At 42.8% G+C, this 22,966-nt stretch overlaps 1 protein-coding gene across 7 annotated transcripts in view; it reads right to left on the reverse strand.

The window, feature by feature from the left end:
- mib2 (MIB E3 ubiquitin protein ligase 2) overlaps positions 1-22,966 on the reverse strand; it is a 122,911-nt gene that overhangs the window by 73,988 nt on the left and 25,957 nt on the right. For 4 of the 7 annotated variants that reach the window (XM_033047919.1, XM_033047922.1, XM_033047926.1 and 1 more), the window contains one exon: positions 13,765-14,078. In XM_033047919.1, coding sequence (XP_032903810.1) covers positions 13,765-13,987 — 223 coding nt within the window. In that variant the 5' untranslated portion in view covers positions 13,988-14,078. Of the gene's footprint in view, positions 1-13,764; positions 14,079-17,699; positions 17,875-17,927; positions 18,276-22,080; positions 22,493-22,966 lie in introns of those variants that run through there. The other 3 variants (XM_033047925.1, XM_033047924.1, XM_033047923.1) reach the window with 3 other exon arrangements.

Raw genomic sequence — 22,966 nt, forward strand, 5'->3', positions numbered from 1 at the left:
GATTAGACGCTGGTCTGGTTAAAGGCTGATCGTGAGACGACTGTCACATACTTACCCCGCTGTGTCTCTCGAAACAGCCTTTGCTTTGAAAGATTGCAATGGCCCACATTTACACCAGTCTTCTGCACAATCTAGACCCCCTGTAATTTACGTAGAGTAAAAACAGGAGGATGCTATCTCTGTTGCACTACATTCAGCCCTGGGTCACCTTGATAATAAGAACACCTATGTCAGGAAGCTGCCTGACAACTGAGTTTGTCCAGCATTTTGGGTCTTTCTTTGGCATAAACAAGCATCTGCAGTTCATTGTTGTTACATAACGTCAGGATGTTATTCATTGACAGTAGCTCAGCCTTCAACATCACAATACTAAATAAGCTAATCCCCAAACTTCTAGAACTTGGGTTTAGGACCTCCATCTGCAATTGGCTTCTGGGCTTCCTGACCGGCAGACTTCAGTTGGTTAGAATTGGTCATATTTCTTCTACCCTGACACTCACTAGTGGAGTTTCTTACGGTGGTACGCCCAATACCTTGCTCTACTCATTGTACACCTTGTATGTGGCTGAGTACAACACCAACTCAATCTTTCAATTTGCTGTTAATATCAGTCAGCCAGATCTAAAACAAAGTTGAAGTAAAGGAAAGAGGTCAGTAACCTAACCCTTAACATCGGCAAAACTAAAGGGTTGGTTGTTGTCCTAAGGAAGCGAGGGGATGAATACAACCCTGACCTTATCAAGGGACCTTCTGTAGAGAGTGCCCACAGGTTAATTTTTCTCAACATCCATATCACCAGCTACCTAACTTGATTGGTGTCCCTTCAGACTGATGTGGTGATCAAGAAAGCACATCACACTAAATATTTTCAGTGGATCCGAATATAAATAAGAGAGCCCTGACTAAGCTGAATCAAAGCAGAGGGCTGAAGTTACAAAGAGAGATTGGAGAGTCTGGGGCTATTCTTATTGTAACACTAAGCCAAGTGCGGATCCGTTGGGCCCACTCCCCCAACGCAATATTCCACCAAACTGCGCATGCGCGACTGCCGCGTTCAAAGTTGTGCCATTGTCGGCTGAAATTAAGTTAAAGTTAATAAATTGAAGAAAGGACCCGTGGAGCGTTTGTAAAATAGAAGGAAACTTACCCATGGAGCCGTTTTGTTCCCATTGTGAGGCCAGGCAAGTACAGGTGAAAGGAAAATAGATGGTGATCTGAAAGTCTGGTAAGGGTTAAACTGCGAGCTGAGGGGTTCCCGTTGTGACGCCAGAGATCACCGTTGTGAGGCACGGGGAACCCACCCCCCACAGCGCATGCACGGATGGGGGCGCTGTTTTAAGTTATTTTAAGTTTTATATATCCGTGGAGCCGCTGGGTCCCCGTTGTGAGGCCAGGCAAGTACACGCGAACAAAAAAAGCGCCGATTTTTTCAAAATGAAATTTGGGGTCCCATTGTGACGTTATGACAACATTGACGTCAAACGCGGCTGACGGGCAGGTCAAGTGGAAAAGTGGTTTGAAAAGTGGTTTTTGTAAAGTTTAAAATGTCAATAACTTGTGAAATATAACATCAATCTGAACGAAACTTGGTACTGCACATCGCAGGACAATGGTGAGTAAGGTGGGCCAATAATAGTAGCGCTATCATGTACCGTTTTGGCAGAGTTTCCAGAACTCACGCACACGCACGCATACATACGGACAAACAAACAAGGTGAGAGTTTTAGTAATACAGGTGCACAACCTTTTATCCGAAGATCCAAATAACGAAAACCTCCGAATAGCGGCCATTTTTTCGGTCCTTGAAGAAAGGTCCTTGAAAACGTTCACCGAGGGCGGCCCGCAGAGGTGACAGCGGAACCTCCGGTCGGTCCTCGAAGAAAGGGGAACTAAATCCCCATTCATAAAAGAGAAGGTGAGGGTATATTGCGCGGGAGGGTTAATAATTGACAATATGCTGCTGCCTGCCCGCTGAATTAAAAAGTTCCCACGGTGGACTCACGATATACAGTGTTTCGTGAGTCTTGCGTGGGAACGTTTTAACTCAGCGGGGCAGGCAGCAGCAGATTGTCGCTCGCTTCAGTATCACCCCACCTACACCCCTCTGCTTCCCGGCCATGTGTGTGACCCCTTCCCTCCCCTCTCCAGCTCCCCGCCCATTGCACCGGCGCGGGGGCTTTGCACTGTCTTCACGTCGGCGATTGCAGCAGGACCGTGTCAGGACCAATTAGACACCGACCACCAGGCCCACCGCAAGCACGGAGATCCCAGAGACCCACAGCCAACAGCAGCCCAGCCCAGCCCCACTCCAACTACAGAGGAACCTGGGTTGCGGATGACGGGGCGCAGCTCGGGGCGTCGTAGGGGCCCATCGGGGAGCGGCCACTCAAAGCCACGCCGGGAGATGTAGGGCCCTGCCCCGGGTCTTGATGTTGGAGCCCCCGGCGGGCGCTAGCAAGTCCGCGGCAATTGACAGCCGCGCCGGGCGTTGTAAGGCCCCCCTCCAGGTCACTCTCAACCTCTATGATGTTTGCTCTCAACCCCGTAATTCGGGCGGGAGAAGTCGCCGCTGCCGGTGCCCCGCAAAGCAGTCTCCCACCGGAGACCCGCGAGCTCCCGGTGTCACCATCCACCGGAGTCGGGTCGCAGCAGCTCGCCCCCGCAACTCTCCACGCTCCGAAGCTGGCTCGCTCCACGGAGGTAGGTCCGTAGGTCCACAGCTCCCACCGCCGCCCACCGACCCCCAGGCCCACTGCAAGCACGGAGATCCCAGAGACCCACAGCCAGCAGCAACTCCAGCCCAGCCCCGCTCCAACTCCAGAGGAACACGTAGGGGCAGAAGCTGATGGTGTGCAAGGTACGTCTTGTTCTTGGGGTGGCGGATGAGGGGGCGCAGCTCGGGCTGTGGGCGAACTGCCACTTGTCGCTGTAGCGGCCAAAGATCATAGAGGAGCTCCTCTATGATCTTTGGTAGCGGCCCATCGGGGAGCGGATTCCTCTGGAGTTGGAGGGGGAGGGGGGTATTGTGCTGTTTGATCGCCCCCTGCTATCCCAGGGACAGGGAGACACAGCGGCTTTTTAGACTGGTGGGCAATCACTTCCAAAGTTCTGCCCACACAGTCAGTACACCTCTCCTACACTGTATTTCATACAAACATTTATTCTGCAAGAAAAAACGACATTGAAGACTCAAACTCGCGATCGAGTAACTGCCAGGATCAAGGCGCAAACTCGCGACCTTGCGGATATGAGCCGAGCACTCTACCACTGAGCCAGCCATTAAAATCTACGCTAAAAAATTTCCATTCCGAAGACCGACAAATTCTGAATTACGAAAAGTGTCTGGTCCCAAGGCTTTCGGATAAAAGGTTGTGCACCTGTATAATAATATATAGATAGGAGGCTGAAGGATGAATTTATAGGGTTTTATAAAAATAAGAGTGGCATAGGTGGGATAGTCAGAATCTTTTTCCCGGTGTTTCGTTTCCAAGAAAACATGGCTAATTTGTTAGTGCCTCTAAATAAATGATTGTTCATCTGGTTAAAATATTGAGATATACTTTCAGTGGAATTCTATTCAACAATATTTCAGTCATGTACTTGCTGCACAAAATTCTCACATGACTAGAAAATGCATGAAATCCTATGCTTTATCTTCAGGAACTGTGCAAGAATCTTAAACACAGTATTACTAGGTATGTTGCAAAGCCTACCTGAAGCGTCGCTGAAAATCTGTCGCTGCGGGTGTGCGCGATTTTGGCGCCGTTTAGAGGGGGCGGGTTTAAAACGCGATTTTCTCTAGGCTGTTCAAATCGAAGATGTTCAGCCTAGTTAATTATTAACGAAAAATCGCTGAAAGACCCCGTCGCAAAAGCTATTATTAGTTTTAAAGGCCTCGTATAATAGTTATAGTAGTTTAAAAATCAATCTCTAAACCCGCGACCACCAGCAACCGCAGGGTCTCATAAAGCAAATAATAGAAGGTAAGCTGTATATTTTTACATTAAAAAGGGCTTCTAAAGATCCCATTATACAAAGTTTAATATTGCGAGTAGCTCATTTTGGGCCCATTATATCCCGCAGTATTTTCCCGGCATTTGGGGCACAAATCTACCGCAATGTGAACGTTCTAAACCAGCGCGTTCACAGGAACCCACTGGAAAGCTGATTTAAATGGGCATTTATTTACAGCAATTGAACACTAAATTCCTTCCATTTGGTCCATAAATTAATGTAAATGAGATTTAAAAATCATGTTTTATTGTGAATTATTTGTGAATATTATTTGGACATTTAGGCTATTTAAAAATGTTAATCATTTATTAAGAAATGGATAGATGTTTAGATCTAGTAATTGAAGTCTGAAATTAGCTACAATTAGGTAACTAACTAATTATATGCTTTAATTTCAGGTCATCCAAGTAAGATTATTTTATATTTGTTTCAGAATGCTTCAATCTATGATAACTGAAAATTTCATTCAGTTCTCTTAATTTTTAAGAAAGTTATGGGCTTTTGACTGTTCACGATCACAGCTTTTTTGTTATGTCCATAGAAAATCAATAGGGAACAAGATGCTCATTTCCCAGTATGAAAATTGCCATAACTTTTTAAATACTTGAGATATGAAAGTGAATTAGGTGTCAAATTAAACTTATTTTTATGCTTTATCTGATGGGATAAATTGCAGACTTGATTTTTTAAATCTCAAAATTTTGTAACATTGCTAGTATTACTACCACATGTAATTAAAAATGATTAAATTATGCATAATCATTTGCTTTCATCTATCTAAAACTGGAGCAACTGATCAGTGTGTCTTTGATCAATCTTTGATAACGTGCCAATGTTGTTATATCAGTAGTAGATTCACACACAGGAGAGTATGTATTTTTTCCATTGATATGCATTTAACAGCAGCACAAAATGAAACACTTTATATTCTATCCAGATCGTTAGCATGTGAAGAATATTCATATCTTGTATATCATATCAATAGTATTTAAATGCAATATCTGAATCCATTGTGCCAATATATTAAAAGGACTCAAAGTGCTGGTGTAACTCAGTGGGTCAGGCAGCATTTCTGGAGAACATGGATAGGTGATGCTTTAGGTCAGGGCCATACTTCAATCTAGTGCCAAGATATTATCTTGATTTTGCAGGTGAATATTTATAGTTTATATGTGTATCGATACACAATATCTAAATATAGAAAATATATAATACACATATATTCCAATATCAAATCCAAAGATGGAATAATTGGATATAGAAGTTCGAGCCAATTTAAACTAATTCCACCCACACCCCTCTTCTGTGCATGTCTTTCTAAATGCCTCTTAAACCTTACTCTCATATCTACTTCCAGTGCCTCCCCAGGCAGCACAATGGAGGCAAAGAATAAACTGGTGAAAGAATTCAAAGAAGAGATGTATCACAAGGTGAATGAAATAAGTTAATGATACAGACTGTGCATTGTACTGGACAGAGATAGAAGCATGAGCCACATGATTAGAAAGTTATTTAAAACCATGATTTAAAGATCACAAGGAGGCTTAAATGAATGATCAGCAGAACTCTGAAAACCATAGAATATTACTAGGATTTAAACATTCTAAATTTTAGTTTTATATTTACACTTAAAAGTTTTAAATCGTTCACATCATGCAGGAGTAATCGAGGTATGTGCAGCTGACCTCCAAGTTGAGTTTAACATGCTCAGAAAAAATATTTAATTTTAATTTAAATAATGGAAAACAGTTTGTTTACAAAGAGATAAAGTGCAGCCAACTTTCCAGAGTTTCGGAATGCTGGTTGTGCAACGGTTGGGGGGTTTCATGTTCCATTGCTTTAGGTCGAGGGAGTGAACGCTCACTAAAAATTCAATGGCACCGCAGAGCACTGCTGATAACGAGCAAGAACCATTCATAGAACTCAATTCAAGACCAGTATTGTTGAACATATATAAATGCATCACCGCATGACAAAAAATATATATCATTCAGTCAAGTTCAAAATACATCTCATGTTATGGAGACCCTTGTGGAACAATTGAAGAAATTCCAAGTTAAAACTTGACTGCTGGAACACATTGGGTCACACATTTGTGGAGTTAAAGGGATGGTCGATGTTTTGGTTCAAGACCCTGAACAGGACCGAGGGGTGTGGGGGGAAGAGAACCAGTAGGTATAATTGAGAGGGAGGAGTGAGACAGAGGCTGTTGCGCAATGGGTGAAATGAGATGTGGAGCAAATAGAATCAGGTGGGGAGGAGCAAATAGAATCAGGTGGGGAGGAGAACCTGTCTCAGTTCTGCTTCCTTCTTCCCTTACAGAGTCAAAACCTCCCTTTACCCACCAAGCACCCACTGCCTCAGTGCTCTTCACTGGCAGACCACTGGACCTTGGTGTCACCAATGGTTGGTCATGAATGGCAAACCCCAGGCCTGATAAAGTCAGAGTCATACAGCGTGGAAACAGGCACTTTGGTCTAACTTACCCACACCGACCAACAGGTCCCATCTACACTAGTCTCACCTGCCCGTGTTTTTGGCCCACATCCTTCTTAACCTGTCTTATCCATGCACCTGTCTAAATGCTTCTTAAACATCGCATTGATCTAATGAATCTGAACAAGTTTAATGAAATTAACAAAAGATGGGTTGAGGGAAATAGGCAGAAAGAAATAGAACTGTGCAGCAGTCACTTGATTACTGAGCCTCATGTGACTGCATATTCCACCATTTATCTCTGAGCCAACCAATGACATATTCCCACAGTCAGTAATCTCTCCCAATGCAGTAAATCGGTCTTCCCAACCCTGCACAGTCCTGCCCCTCAGACTTCACCGTTCACATCCTACATGCCTTTTCCACACCAACTCCCACCCAACCAATTCTGAATGCCAAAATTGAGCAGACCTGAATTTCCGGCCTCAAAGCTCTTTTCACTTCGTGATCCCACAGTGCACAATCATTCTTCCACAGATGCAAGATTTTATCTATTGAATCAAATCTTCAAATGCAGTTGGTAAACTATCACCTTCACATAGCAGTGATCCTGCATCATGTTAGAAGGTTGCAGGTGCATAATTCACATATTTCAATCTCTGTAATTGAGTGCCCTCAGATGTTGTAGAGATTATCATATTGACCAGCACGCATTATATTGTCAAATTCTAGTGCAATTTTCTCAATAGATTCAAACGAATGGAAGGACTTGGGGGTTTAGCTCATACAACTGTATCTGGACTGCACTGAAAGAGATGCCATCTTCTGAATAAGTTCATAGGCTGATAGTCTCACGGCTTAGTGATGCTTCTTGTGGCATTTGACTCGGTACTGGATATCTTTTACATTCAGGCAATCAGCCAGGCTCTGTATTAAAGCCAAAGTTCTCAATACTTGGTGTTGTCCCAGAGGATTATTGTTTCAACATTGACTAAAGGAAGTTGCCAGGTCTCACTGCCAATTACCATCTTGTTTAAATCATAATAAGTGCCTCATGTGATGTACACACTGAGCCACGCATTTTCCAAAACAGAAACCTTCCCTTCAGTACGATTAATTCCAAAACTCATTAACACTCAATAGGAATATTTTCCATTTCATTCTCCATCATAGTCAGCTGTTTTCCAATATAGCAAATTTCAGAGCAGAACTTCCAAGTCCGACTTTTCCCTCTTTGCTGCTGAATCCACTTCACTGAGAAACTCTACCATCCTCAGAAAGTAGAGTACCCTTTCATAATTCCTCTTCCAAGACTACACCACATGAACTTCTGATCATTTAAGCTAGATTTGGGAAATAGCCCATCGGAATTGCAACCAACTTTATTTAGAACAGAAACAATAGACAATAGGTGCAGGAGTAGGCCATTCAGCCCTTCGAGCCAGCACCGCCATTCAATGTGATCATGGCTGATCATCCCCAATCAGTACCCCGTTCCTGCCTTCTCCCCATATCCCCTGACTCCGCTATTTTTAAGAGCCGTATCTAGCTCTCTCTTGAAAGCATCCAGAGAACCTGCCTCCACCGCCCTCTGAGGCATAGAATTCCACAGACAAATTGTTTAAAAATACAGTCTGCAGCTTTGCATGCAGCGGGCGATAAATTCAATTTCCAGTTTCATAAATTTAGATACTCTCAAATGCCTGGATGGCATAACGTGGGTTACCAGATCATATCTTTCATCTCCACTCTCTGTGGAAATTAATTTTCTGCAAAGTGTTTCCGGATATTAGAAGTTGTTGGCTTCTTATTCCGGTCTCCAGCAGATACACATGGGACACGATCTTTCTATTCTTGTATGCAGTGCTTCAATTGCTCAACCAATTGTCTTAATGAATCGGTGAACATGCATCAAGATATCATTTCCTCTGCACTCCTTTGATTCCTGAATCCTATGCAGTGCTCCCTCAGCCCTTTTTGCATTCTGCAAGTACAACACCTCACATTTTAACAAAATTCATCTCCATTACTTACAAATAACCAGTTTGACTCAATTCTGGATTTATTTTGTCTGAGCATTATCAAAACAATGAATAATGTACTTTGATTTTTAAAATGTCCAATCATTATGTCAGAACAAAATGTTAGTGCAGAGAAGAGGCAGTTCCTATCGAGCTGTTGTTGTCTAAGATGACGGGAAATATTAGGCTATCGGGACCTTAATGTCCTACAATTTTCCTCCCCAGTTCTCCCATTAACATTTGGCATGTTCCCAAATTCCTCGGGTTATGCTGAGCAAAGATCTTTGATGCTGAGTGTGATTCATTATTTTCTCAAGTACATCATCTGAGTCCAGTATGACTGTTCTATCTACTGCTTCACTTCCTTTATTTATATTTTCGTACTTTTATTTATTTCTAATTTCTGTATCTTGACTTCATTATCCCTCCCACTTTCTTCTGGCAATTTCTTCCCCGCCTCATCTTGCAATCTTGGGGCTGTGGTCATTTTGATCTTGTGTTATTGATAATCAACACATATGTGTTATATCTTAAAAGTCAGAAAACGCTGGAGTAACTCAACGGGTCAAGCAGCATCTCTGGAGACAAGGAATTGGTGACTTTTCAGGTTGAGACCCTTCGATACTCAGGGGAGAGAGAATAGAGAGATACAGAAAGTACATCGAACAAATGAATGAAAAATATGCAAAAAGCAAGGATGATCAAGGAAAGGTGGAGCCCACAATGGCCCATTGTTGGCTGTAGGGAAGATAAACCAAATGATACAAAGGATGACAGTGAAACTAGTACGATGGCTAAGGTGGGGGAGAGATGCAGAGAGAGGGGATGCAAGGGTTATTTGAAGTTAGAGAAATCAATATTCATACCGCTGGGTTATAAGCTGCCCAAGCGAAATATGAGGTGCTGTTCCTCCAATTTGCTTTTGGCCTTACACTGACAATGGATAATATCAATATGGGAATGGGAAGGAGAGTTAAAGTGTTTAGTAACCAGGAGATCGCTTAGGCCAAGGCGGACTGAGCGAAGGTGTCTTCAATTGAAAAGCAGCCAGGTGACATGAGTGCATGAAGTTCATGGTAATCACTGTTAATGGTAGCACAAGGCCAGCAGGAGGAGGTTGTTCTAAAATTAAACATTTTTGGGCCCATTGCTAGTGGCTAAATGGCAACTGACCACCATCACAGGTCACTGCTGTAGGAGTGGGTCCGAAAGAAAATTTCATCCACCGGCCCCCAGCACCAGAATTCGGCTCCACTACTGAAGCAAGTGTCAATGTTTTTCATGGCCATTCATCAAATTGACTTGCTTAGTCTGTGCCTGTACAACTTCTCCCCACCCTACATCAGTCTGAAGAAGGGTTTCGGCACGAAATGTTGTCTATTTCCTTCGCTCCGTAGATGCTGCGGCACCCGCTGAGTTTCTCCAGCACTTTTGTCTACCTTCGATTTTCCAGCATCTGCAGTTCCTTCTTAAACAACATAACAGGACCCACCAGTCAGTTCTCAAATGGAACTAGCTGCACTATTTGAAAGTAAACTCACAATGGCAATACTCTCGAGTCATACAATAGACACTGCCTTTAATCCCCATATTACTCCAAGAATACAAGCTCAAAGTGTTTTTGGCAGATTCAGAACCCAAGGGAAAATAAAGATAATGCTGAGATGACCACTGGTAGCAGAAAGGCAACAACATTGCTGATTAGTCCAGAGACCAAGTGTGGTTTACAGTTACAAATCATTATTGATAGTTTCATGCACAGTATGCAGCTTGTCCAAGATGAGGAAATGAAAATAAAAAATGCTGCAAACACTCAACAGCTGAACAAACTTGGTAAAAAATTCAAAATTTCAGATCAGGAAATCATTTTGTGCACTAATTAGCAGATTATGCATTAGTTTAAAGGAATAGCGCTACTCGTGATCGGCAAATGGATGAATGCACAGAGTCTGTCACCCAGGGTAAGGGAGTCAAGAACTAGATTTCTTACGTTTAAGGTGAGAGGAGAAAGATTTAATAAGAACCAACTTTTTCCACACAGAGGGTGGTGGGTATGTGGAATGAGCTGTTAGAGGAGCAGTTGAGCGAGGTACAATTTCAACATTTAAAAGACACTTGGACAGGTACATGGATAGGTAAGGTTTAGAGGGATATGGACGAAATGTGGGCATATGGGGAACAAGGATATGGAACAAGGATATGGCGGACCAATTGAATAACTACTTTGGTTCCGTCTTCACTAAGGAAGACATAAATAATCTGCCGGAAATAGCAGGGGACCGCGGGTCAAAGGAGATAGAGGAACCGAGTGAAATCCAGGTTAGTCGGGAAGTGGTGTTGGGTAAATTGAATGGATTAAAGGCCGATAAATCACCAGGGCCAGATAGGCTGCATCCCAGAGTACTTAAGGAAGTAGCTCCAGAAATAGTGGATGCATTAGTGATAATTTTTCAAAACTCTTTAGATTCTGGAGTAGTTCCTGAGGATTGGAGGGTAGCAAACGTAACCCCACTTTTTAAGAAGGGAGGGAGAGAGAAAACGGGGAATTACAGACCAGTTAGTCTAACATCGGTAGTGGGGAAACTGCTAGAGTCAGTTATTAAAGATGGGATAGCAGCACATTTGGAAAGTGGTGAAATCATTAGACAAAGTCAGCATGGATTTACAAAAGGTAAATCATGTCTGACGAATCTTATAGAATTTTTCGAGGATGTAACCAGTAGAGTGGATAGGGGAGAACCAGTGGATGTGTTGTATCTGGACTTTCAGAAGGCTTTCGACAAGGTCCCACATAAGAGATTAGTATACAAACTTAAAGCACACGGTATTGGGGGTTCAGTATTGATGTGGATAGAGAACTGGGTGGCAAACAGGAAGCAAAGAGTAGGAGTAAACGGGTCCTTTTCACAATGGCAGGCAGTGACTAGTGGGGTACCGCAAGGCTCAGTGCTGGGACCCCAGCTATTTACAATTTATATTAATGATCTGGATGAGGGAATTGAAGGCAACATCTCCAAGTTTGCGGATGACACTAAGCTGGGGGGCAGTGTTAGCTGTGAGGAGGATGCTAGGAGACTGCAAGGTGACTTGGATAGGCTGGGTGAGTGGGCAAATGTTTGGCAGATGCAGTATAATGTGGATAAATGTGAGGTTATCCACTTTGGTGGCAAAAACAGGAAAGCAGACTATTATCTAAATGGTGGCCGATTAGGAAAAGGGAGATGCAGCGAGACCTGGGTGTCATGGTACACCAGTCATTGAAAGTAGGCATGCAGGTGCAGCAGGCAGTGAAGAAAGCGAATGGTATGTTAGCTTTCATAGCAAAAGGATTTGAGTATAGGAGCAGGGAGGTTCTACTGCAGTTGTACAGGGTCTTGGTGAGACCACACCTGGAGTATTGCGTACAGTTTTGGTCTCCAAATCTGAGGAAGGACATTATAGCCATAGAGGGAGTGCAGAGAAGGTTCACCAGACTGATTCCTGGGATGTCAGGACTTTCATATGAAGAAAGACTGGATAGACTTGGCTTATACTCGCTAGAATTTAGGAGATTGAGAGGGGATCTTATAGAAACGTACAAAATTCTTATGGGGTTGGACAGGCTAGATGCAGGAAGATTGTTCCCGATGTTGGGGAAGTCCAGGACAAGGGGTCACAGCTTAAGGATAAGGGGGAAATCCTTTAGGACCGAGATGAGAAGAAACTTTTTCACACAGAGAGTGGTGAATCTCTGGAACTCTCTGCCACAGAGGGTAGTTGAGGCCAGTTCATTGGCTATATTTAAGAGGGAGTTAGATGTGGCCCTTGTGGCTAAAGGGATCAGGGGGTATGGAGAGAAGGCAGGTACGGGATACTGAGTTGGATGATCAGCCATGATCATATTGAATGGCGGTGCAGGCTCGAAGGGCCGAATGGCCTACTCCTGCACCTATTTTCTATGTATTTCTATGTATATGGGATTACTTTAAATGAGGCATCTTGTTCGGCACGGATGAGTTGGGCTGAAGGACCTGTTTCCGTGCTGTATGATTCTATGACTATAAAAAAAGCAGCTGCCTACAATGTGTACATCATAACATTCATCTCACAGACTGATGTTGTTCTTTGTCTGATCAATTATAAACAATACTACAATATTGTGATTCTAGTGACTAGCCGTATAAACTAGCATTGAAGCAATTGTAATCTTGGTGCATCTCAGTTCTCCCATTGCAATAAACTACCAACCTTGGAGAAAGTTGTAACCCTAAGTTCCATACTTACCATAAAATGTACTACAGGTTGTTTCTATAAAATAAGTATAAACATGGTAAATGTTTCTTCCATTTGTTGTTGCATAATAGCCTGATACAACTAATGTTTTTTAACTTCCTGCACTGTTCTACACAACCCTTTATACTGATGGTAAATCAAGCCGATTTGGATTTGAAATTTCACAAAATACATACTCTAGGCAAAGTGGTGATCATGTTCAAATATTGTTAACTGGAGTATTGGTACAGTGATTTATCATACTAATTTTTATCTACATGAATAAAGTGTTTCACCTACAAAAAGCACTTCCCCAAGAAGGCAACATCTATCATCAAGGATCCCCACCATCTTGGCTATGCCGTCTTCTCACTGTGATTGTCGGGCAGGAGGTACAGGCCAGCAGGTACAGGTGGGACTACACCACTATGTTCAGGAACAGCTATTTTCCTTTCACCATCAGGTTCTTGAACTGACCTGCACATACCAAATCCTACCTCTGCCATGGAACACTACAGTCCACCTCTTGCACTACCACAGGCTTGGTAGTTTTTTCCATGATGTTTTTGCACTATTATCTTGCTTTTATGCACAGTCATTAACCTTTTAGAAATTGTGTGTGTAATTAACGTATAATTTGTTTTTGTGTGTTGTCTGACTCGATGTACCTGTGATGGTGCTACAAGCAAGATATTTCATTGTATCTGTAGCTCATCATACTGTTGGATATGAACAGTATAAACTCGGCATGAGTCGATTGACTTGTTCACTTATTCTGTAATGATTTGCATTTATTACTACAATTCTTGAAGATGTATTCCTCAAAATATGGAGTACAAGTCTTTTATTGACAATTCAAAGGAGCGTTGCATTATTTGGGGTTGGTCAATGTTGCTCCTTGTATCCTAGTAGCAAAGACATTCGCTTTAGATGACCCACTGAATTATTGTCATTCAGAATTGTGACAATTGGACTGATTAGAGGTGGTAAAAAGCAATTTAAATAAGTTAATCAGAACTTCATGACAGAACAGTAAACTTACCAATCTGTGCATTGTCGTAGAGTAGCAGGTCATAAGCTCCTTGGTAACCAGTGCGATAGTTTGTTCTAGTACCACAATCCCACTGCACCACCACGGTTTTATCTGGTGTTGTGGTGCTGCCTTGGCGACCAATCTCTACCACGGTACCAACATGTCCTTCTCCATCGTCCTGGTTTCCCCAGATCCAATCCACACCACGTACAATCCGCATGCCCATTTCCATGGTGTACAAGGTGTGACCGGTGACTCAATGGCTTATTAATCAACTGATGCAATGGCGTCTAGCGACAGATGTCTCCAACTGCCTAGAACACCTGGAAAAGGAAATACAAATCAATTAAATATTCTTCATTAATCCAGAGAAAATGTATTGCATTTTCCACATGTATTGCTTCTTGGGTGCAGTACCCTCCCCTGAACTGTCCAGCTTTCATGACCTTCTCCATGGTAAACAGAGACGAAAAGTATTAATTTAAGCCCTCGCCAGATTCCTTCCTTCCCACAGCTCCACACATAGACTCACCGATCCCTCAGCAGACCAAGCCAAACACCAACCCTACCCTTATACGCTTAATATATACAAATAGAATTATTTTGGATTCTCCTTTACCTCATCTGCCTGGGATATCTAATGTCCCCTTTTGACCCTCTGATTTCCACTGTCTACTCCTGCATCCGGTATATTCCTGAAGGAATTCACTCTTTCCCAGCTACCTACACCGGACATGTGGCTCCTTGTTCTTCCTGAGCAGACCCTCAACATCCCTTGTTAGCCGTGTTCCCTGATCCTGACAGCCTTGCCTTTGCTATATTTGCCTGGGTTCACTCATCACTAGAGAACATCAAGCTTGAACATTGTCACTTACAAAATAGAGTTGCTGAAGATTTGAGAAAGGACAGGAAATAGATATTAAAGAACTAGTGTCTCATTCGTCGCATCATCTCTTTAGCTAAACAAAACCCTTATATACTTCTACTATAACTCTTTGCTTGGAATATTAACGCATGTTTAAAAAGAGAAATGATCAGCATTCACCATTGTTCATTAAAGGGGCACCCTCCATGGGGTGCGTATTGGTGTACACTAAAAAGGGTTGCTGCACAACATGAATCGTCATCATTATCTGCTGTCAATTGGAGACTTGGTGCAGGCAACCAGGAAAGAAAAGAAATGCTTACATTCATATTGCACCTTATTACATCATGCTGTCTTCCAAAGGATCTTGCAGCCATTAATTTATTTACAAGTTTCGTCATTGATATAATGTTATAAATGTTATAGCCAGTTTGCCAAGAACAAGCTGTTACATCCTGTCACAAGTTACTCTAGTACTTTGTTTATTTTTGTAAACCAGCACCTATATTTCCTCGTGTCTGCATTGTACAGTACTGCAACAGGCCCTTCAGCCTTCTGCACCTATGAACCATCATGTCTATCAAAACTAATCATTAATTCCATAACGATTCCATGGCCTGTCCAGATGCCAATTAAATGTTGTTTCTGTTCCTGCCTCACTGTGTCTTCAGTCAGCTCATTCCAGACACCTTTCTATAGTATCTTTTGTGTGAAAAATGCACCCCTCAGAACCTCTTTAAACCTCCACCCTCTCACCTTGTGCTAGCTCTAGACGCCCACGTTCTAATGAAATTAATGTAGTTATTCACCTTATCTATGCACTCGTTATTTTACAAACATCTAAGTGCACCCCTCAGCCTACTATGTTCCAGGGGAAAAAAAAAACACATAGCCTGTCTAATTTCTCCTTATAACTCAAACCTTCCAAACCTGGCAACCTCCTCATAATTGTTGGCAGCCTTTCCAGTTTTATGACTTCCTATAGCAGGGCAGCTAGAACTGTACACAGTATTCCAAATGTGCCTTTCCAATTTGCCTTTGTACAGCTGTAACAGGTACCAAGTCTTGCACAGTACAGTTAAATTACCCCAAATTACAAATGATGTCGTCAGTTTATCAACAATTCGTTTTGATTTGATTTTCATGGACATGCAAACAGGATTTGATCTGTGCTGGCAAAAGATCCAAAGCAAACCCAACAATGTCATCTCGATAAACCAGTCCTACTGGCAGGTCAACATCAGCAGGGATCTAGAGAGAGAAGGCAAAAATGAGAAACTCTGTCACACCTCACAAACTTGATGTAGGACAATGCCAAGAAGAAATCTATCCCTCCTGCCTGCTCATGATCCATATTCCACTTTTCCATGCATATCCATGTGCCTATTTAAAAGCCTTCATAAATATCACTATCAAATCTGTCTCCACCACCACCCCTGGCAGCACATTCCTGGCACCCTCAAGATCCCTCTGTACATCAATGTTGCTCAAGGGTCATGCTGTTAACTGTACACTCACCCCTTTCATTTGACCACCCAAAGTGCAACACCTCACACTTGCTCGGATTAAACTCCATCTGCCATTTCTTGGACCTTATCTGTATCTGATCTATATCCTGCTGTATTTATTGATAGGGTTCTTCACAGTCCACAACTACACCAATTTTTGTGTTGACTGCAAACTTACTATCCAATTAATTACCTTTTTGTCCAAGTCATTTATCTCAAACAACAAAGGTCCCAGCACTGATCACTGCAGAACATCATTGGATCCAAACTCCAGCCATAATAATGCCCTTCCACCACAACCCTCGGTCTTTTATCAGTAAGCCAGTTGTCAGTCGAAACTACCAAATCATCATGGATCCCATACATCTTAAGTCAAGAGTCAAGAGAGTTTTATTGTCATGTGTCTCAGATAGGACAATGAAATTCTTGCTTGCTGCAGCACAACAGGATATTGTAAGCACAATAGAGAACAGTTCAGTGTGTCTATATACCTTAGACCAATCTTAATCTTCTGGATCAGCCCCTCGCGAGTTTCCTTTAGTCTGCAGCCACCTAGCAATGTGCTATTTCTCATGCTAACTCATATTCTCGGTTCTTTGTGCACCTCATTTACACAGGTAAAGAGTGGAAATGTGCCGATGACTGATTTTATGATGTAGATTGAGAAGTGAATGCTGTCCGGCACAATGGGAGTCCAGTTTTCCCTCAGAATAGTGGCATGGGATCTCTGACATCCACTGGACAGGTCCCAGTTTGAAATTTTACCTTCCGATATCAGTAATACCGATTTACGTGTTGACTGCTTATTCACGAGAAACATAATATGAAGGGAAGATATGTCGAATGAAACATTTGTAGTCAACTTTTTGGTACAATTTAAAAAGCAATTGAGATCACCAGTGTTTCACTTGTGAAGTAAAAATGTAATTTAAAGGAAATCATTCCAACTCTTTGGAAGGTTCACTTGATGTGAAAACATCCCCCTGCTAAATGTTGATATTTCTGAATGAAGGAACAAGGAGATAATGCTGGTAAGTGGGATTAGTATGGATGGACCGAAGGCCTGTTTCTAAACTGTACAAATCTATAACTATTATTTAGTTACCTGTAAGAAGTTTTCAATTTTACTGTAGAAGGAAACTTTTGATTTAATTTTGATTTGTTAAGTGCCTTATTGTGTCTCAAAAAGACTTCATGAAAAGTGTACAATTATCCTGGAATGCAATTGTGAACTCAAGTGAATGACTATTTTGTCATAGATTTTCAGATCAAGGAATGTCGCAGGATTAAAAACAACATTCTGAAGCTTAAAATAGAAAGGGCACACATTCAAGTATGATTCAAAGACAGCACCTCTGACAACACCACCCTTCCTCAGCTCCATGCCGTGAATCAGTTTACATGCTTGACAGGCACAAGCTCACAACACTCACCTAGGTAAAAGTACAACCAAACTGAGTCAAACTGACGCGACTGTTTAAAAAAAAAAGCATTATTTTAAACTGTACAGAAGTTGGATTTGATTCAGATATCAAACTGAAGATAAAAATTGAATAACCACATGTACATACCCAGTGCTGGACAATTCTCTCACTGTCTCGCCCTCATGATTTTTGGCAACCTTTGAACACCTTGCTTGTGAGATACTGAGGTGGTCAAAATTACCAAGGTCATAAATTGTCCGAATTACTGATCTGAATTTTTTGCAGGTTTCTGCTCAATTTCAACACTGCCAATTATAAAAATCACCCACGCACGAGCACGATTAGAACTGAACATAATATGTGAAAATAATTTACCACAAGAGTACAGACTCGTTTAAACGTGTGCCGATCCAGACTCCAATGGTTGAAAATAGCTCGTCAAGTATTTACCATGCACCCACTGCAAACAGTATCCACCTTCGTTTTAAAATGAGTTTGACATTTTTATACCTAACAAAATCCAGCTTAATCTTAAAATGAAAGATAGATTTAAATAGTATATTTGATATTCCTTTCAGGATATCCCAAGGCATGTTCTAATCAACGAGGCTTATTTGAACTGCAATCCTCTCATAATGTTGAAAAAACAGCAGCCAATGCAGGCTCCCACAACAGAAGTACGAGAACGACCAGTTCGGGCAGAAACTCACACTGAGAACTAATTCAATAGGTGAGCATGGTTGGTTTTGTGGGAGGAGCCCGTTTCTTACACATTCGCTTTTAAAAAACCAAAGGCAATGTTTGCGGAAATTCAACATTCACTGAATAACCTGAACACGCAACAAATCGACCTTTGATATTGATGTTTGTCAATTTTACGCAATTTCAAACAACAGGAGAACACAGTGCAAATTATACCCCAACATAGCAAAGCAGGGGGAGAGACAGTGCACTGATTCATGGTGTAGTAAGGAAACATTTTATTCCTCAGCTCACTCTCACTATTCGAGACTGGAAGTCACATCTTTGTGAAATATCCTTTTTAGTGCCATAATTGAACTGTAGTTACAAATGCACGGAAAATCACTGTGAACTCAAGATAGGCAACATAATTTTGTGAACCGAGTGCCAAAGTGGTCAATTTCTTTGCTTTTGGTTTTGCACTCAAATATGATGGGGTTAAGCCAGATGTAGTGGTTAGTAAGGGGTTTACAAATGCAAATATGTAAAAACTGTTGGGTCCCAGTATATTGCTGCATCTAATTATTGAAACTGAATGTTAACCCCATTGTTACAAAGCAGGTTTACGAATTTGCAAATATAAACTCTTCCATCAGGATTAAGAAACTCTGTGACTCACAGCAAGAGAAGCTTTAAAGCAGAGATCTTTCAAAACTCTCCTACAAAACTGCCAATAAGGAGCTGCCACACGATTACTACAAAGCCTGCCAACACAGGTTAGCTTCACAAATTAAAATAGCCTCTCACAATGAATTTTAAATGGAAGAAAAGAACCCACCATCTTGTCAGCTATTTTTGATCATTAAACAGCGAGAGTTGGAAGGATGCCAGTGCATAATCTTCGTGCTTATGGCAATGCACAGAACCGTTCCTTAATTCTCTTCCCCTGCCCCCCTCTACCATAGCCTTCTTCACATGACATCAAATAAGTTTTAGACTCAGCTTTAGACCTACCCTGCTGCTTTTCGGTCTTGTTCTGGTTTTACAACTCTGTTACTGTGTGTTGCTCTGTTGCTGTGTGTGTTCATTGTTCTCCACTACCATTCTCTCTATTTCCAGCGCCTTTTGCCTTGTGTTCATGGTTTGCACTGCCCAGATGTGGTTGAGGGCATGACTATCAGGATGATCATTCCCTTCCTTTGATCATAGAGCACACGAGGACAAGAGACCTTGTCCAGAGCCGTCGAAGATACAAGACACAAAATGCTGTAACTGAGTGGGACAGGCAACATATCTGGAAAGAAGGAATGGGTAACATTTCAGGTTGAGACTCTTCTTCAGACTGAGTCAGGGGAGAGGAAAACTAGAGATATGGAAGCGTAAAGTGTGAAAACGACAGATCAAAGCACATTGGTCAAGGAAATGAAGAATGCTTCTTGTTGGCTGAGGGGAAGGTGACAACAAGGCATACAAACAGTTAAATTAAGGAGGGCAGTGAAACTAGTCGCAGTGCTGGTACCGTTTCTCCATTGAAGCCTCGGCATGGAGGATTTGATTGAACATTCTCTGACGTTGAAACCTGGACACCCACATGTGTGGATTGCATGAGCAGCAGAATCATAGGTCATAGAGCTTGGAAACAAGCCCTTCGGCCCAACTTGCCCACTCTGACCAACATGCCCCCATTGTCTACGTTTGGCCCATATCCCTTTAAACCTATCCTATCCATGTACTCGTTCAGATGTTTTCTAAACACCAACAGTGGATGGGGTAAGAATGAGCATTCCTGCTCTCCTTTCTCCTAGGGCCACAAGCAGCATTGTACAGTTCCTTAGCTTCTCCCTGGTTTGGTCTTCATCTAGGGTTGCCAACTGTCCCGTATTATCCGGAACATCCCGTTTTTTTGGCTAAATTGGTTTACCCCGTACAGGACCGCCCTTGTCCTGTATTTGACTGACACTACTCGGGTCGAGGGGGCTGTTGGGTCGGAGCGCCGCGTCCAGCCCTGCCTCACCCGTCCCGACGTAGTGCAGCCCATGGAGTACAGCAACAACGCCTCGCCCGTGGCCCCGTCGGTCGGCAGCCTGGCCAGCTGTCCAACCTTCGGACCTTTGCTTACCGCCGACACCGCCACCCCTTATCCTCATGGCCGATCGGTTCACGAGTTGGATGGGGTGCCGCGATGTCGCCCGGGCCAAAACTCCTCAGCTGGCCCACCGGCTGGGCTTTGTATGCAGTCCAGCACCCGGGCCAACTCATCATTCACCGAGCCACGGCCGAGTCGGTCAACGAATTGCCGTCGGGAATTTGTAGCTTATTTGGGAGTGAGAGAGTTGGCAGCCCTATCTTCTCCCCCAATCCCCACCTCCATCTGCTCCAAGGTCTGGGAAATCCAGCTGTTCACATCTGCACCAGGAGGTGCCGACCAATTGTATTAATTGCATCTCCCAGTGCTTGGCCCGTGGCCTTTGAAACGATACAAGTGTTCGTCTAGACCCTTCTTACTGTCGGTGACATTGCCCCCGATCTCTCGGGCAGTGCACTCCAGGTTTTCACCACTCTCTGGGTGAAATAGGTCATCTCAGAATCCCTCCAAATCTCTTCCCACTTACCCCAAATCTCTCTATGTCCCCTTTCAACCTCTTCAATATTTATTAAATTACCCGTTTGCTTTTATTTATGTTAATTATCGAAAGGCCCTTTTATTGAGCAGGTTTGTCTGTCAAAGCTATGATGTAGATCCTGTGCTAGCTACATCGAGCTGGTTATTTGTTAAGGATTATATCCACCTTGTTGAGATGCCCACCCTTTCCCTTTGTTTATTTTAGCAACCCAATTAAATATAACTCTAATTACAAAGACTAGAAATGTTCCAAGTTTCAGCTCATGCTGTCGTTCCCTGCTGCGCATCTTTCCTTCAGCCTAGCGACCCTGATTGGAACCTACCCTGGCAGACTCTAGAACATTCTCACCAAGCCTGCTGGAACTCGCAGCTCAACTTCAGAAACACGAAGATACTTTCTCTATTACAAGTGCAGTTGGAAATTAATGTCCATTTATCCCACAGTTTCATCAATTTTTGGCATAATGTACAAGGCCTAGCAACAGCAACACTAATGATTCATTGGGGGTAATGTTGTACAGGCTACATTTCCCTGAAGATCTTCTGAATAAAAGAAAACCCAGTGTTGAAGGCACAGATCTGGCTGACGCTCATCGAAGACTACAGGAAAGATTTGGCCCAATGATCTCTCGGTAACCTAATGGCAGACTGGTGTATAATCACAGAGACATCATACAGAATATAGAGCTGTTTGAATTTCCATTGCTGCAGAGACCTGCAGGGTTAAACCAGTTGAGCATGTGGTCTGAAGGAGGAAGATATATTTTGTAAACAAGGGTTTGGTTTCATTTGTATTGACCTAGGCAACAGAACAATGTTCTTGCGCTGTCATGTTTTCCATTGATGCTTCTTTTACATCTGTTCATAGTCACTCAATTAAAAAGGTTCCTGGTGCCAAACAGGGGTAATGTGTGTCATTAATTAGAAACAATGGAATCAAAGGCGTACGAACACACAGAGGTTGTACTTGCACTAGAGTGCTTCAGCTCTTTAACTGTGCAAACAAATGCACACAGCACTGCTCACCCTTCCACATCAGATCAAAACATGGAACAATTCAGCCTATAAATTATTACAACTGCAAACCGCACAAAACACAGAGCAACAGCAGAAATGTACAACTTCACTGGTCAAACTGCCACAAAACCAATAAGACCAATTTAATTTTTAATAACACGCGATAACAGATCACAAGACAAAGCAAAACAGAACACGCTCCGTTACCTCCAGTGAGGATCCTGGCCAAGTTGAAGAAATGCACCAAACTATTAATAGCAGTAATTCCAGGGAGATAAATGACCTCAGCAAGCAAACATAAACACTGCTTTCAATGTGCTTTGTACAGTAAGGAAGCTTTCTGCACCGAGTAGAATCTAGATAAAGGGAAGCAGAATATCAGCTGCTGTCTGGCAAATCATTGCTTTCTCAAGGTGACGGCTCTGCCTGGGTTCAGAGGGAAGAAACAGGATGTAATCTCAGCAATAAGACAAAGCAGAAGGTGTGCTGCTGATCCAATTACTTAATCGCTAGTTGATGAACGATGCACGAAGGCAGCTTCCAAATGCAGTCTGCAGAAGCTGAGGTGGAGAGTGGAAGCAGCAGACAAAGCCCCAAGCTCTGGTAACACACATGCTTCTCATCCTCAAATCCCGGAGACTTCACAATAAAACCAACTGCCTCCCCCTGCTGTGCAGGACATTCAGTATGAACCTCAATATGTAAATCAAGCTCACGAAGCAAGAGGCGTGCACAGAGCACTGGAATCTAATCCGCACTCTCTGTACAGGAGGTGGGGAAACCTGCCCCACTACTCATTCTTACACGGTGAACAGCTCAACTTAACAGTGCCGCTTTAATTCAACAGAGATTTCACATCACAGATCAGTTTGCATGAAGAAATCTATTGACCCATTGAGCTATTTCGAGCCACTACCTCCTTGCAGCTCTGGTGAACACACAGGCACGACAGATGAAAGGTCAGCCACCTGAAACACAAGCCCCATCTCTCACACCATAGATACCCGACCAGCTGAAGGTTGCTGGCATTTTCTGCTTTTAATTCAGATTTCTGGTACAGGTAGAATGTTGGTAAAAGGTTTCTTCCAAAGGG

Source organism: Amblyraja radiata, chromosome 31, assembly GCF_010909765.2.
Source record: "Amblyraja radiata isolate CabotCenter1 chromosome 31, sAmbRad1.1.pri, whole genome shotgun sequence".
Taxonomy (NCBI): Eukaryota; Metazoa; Chordata; class Chondrichthyes; order Rajiformes; family Rajidae; genus Amblyraja; species Amblyraja radiata.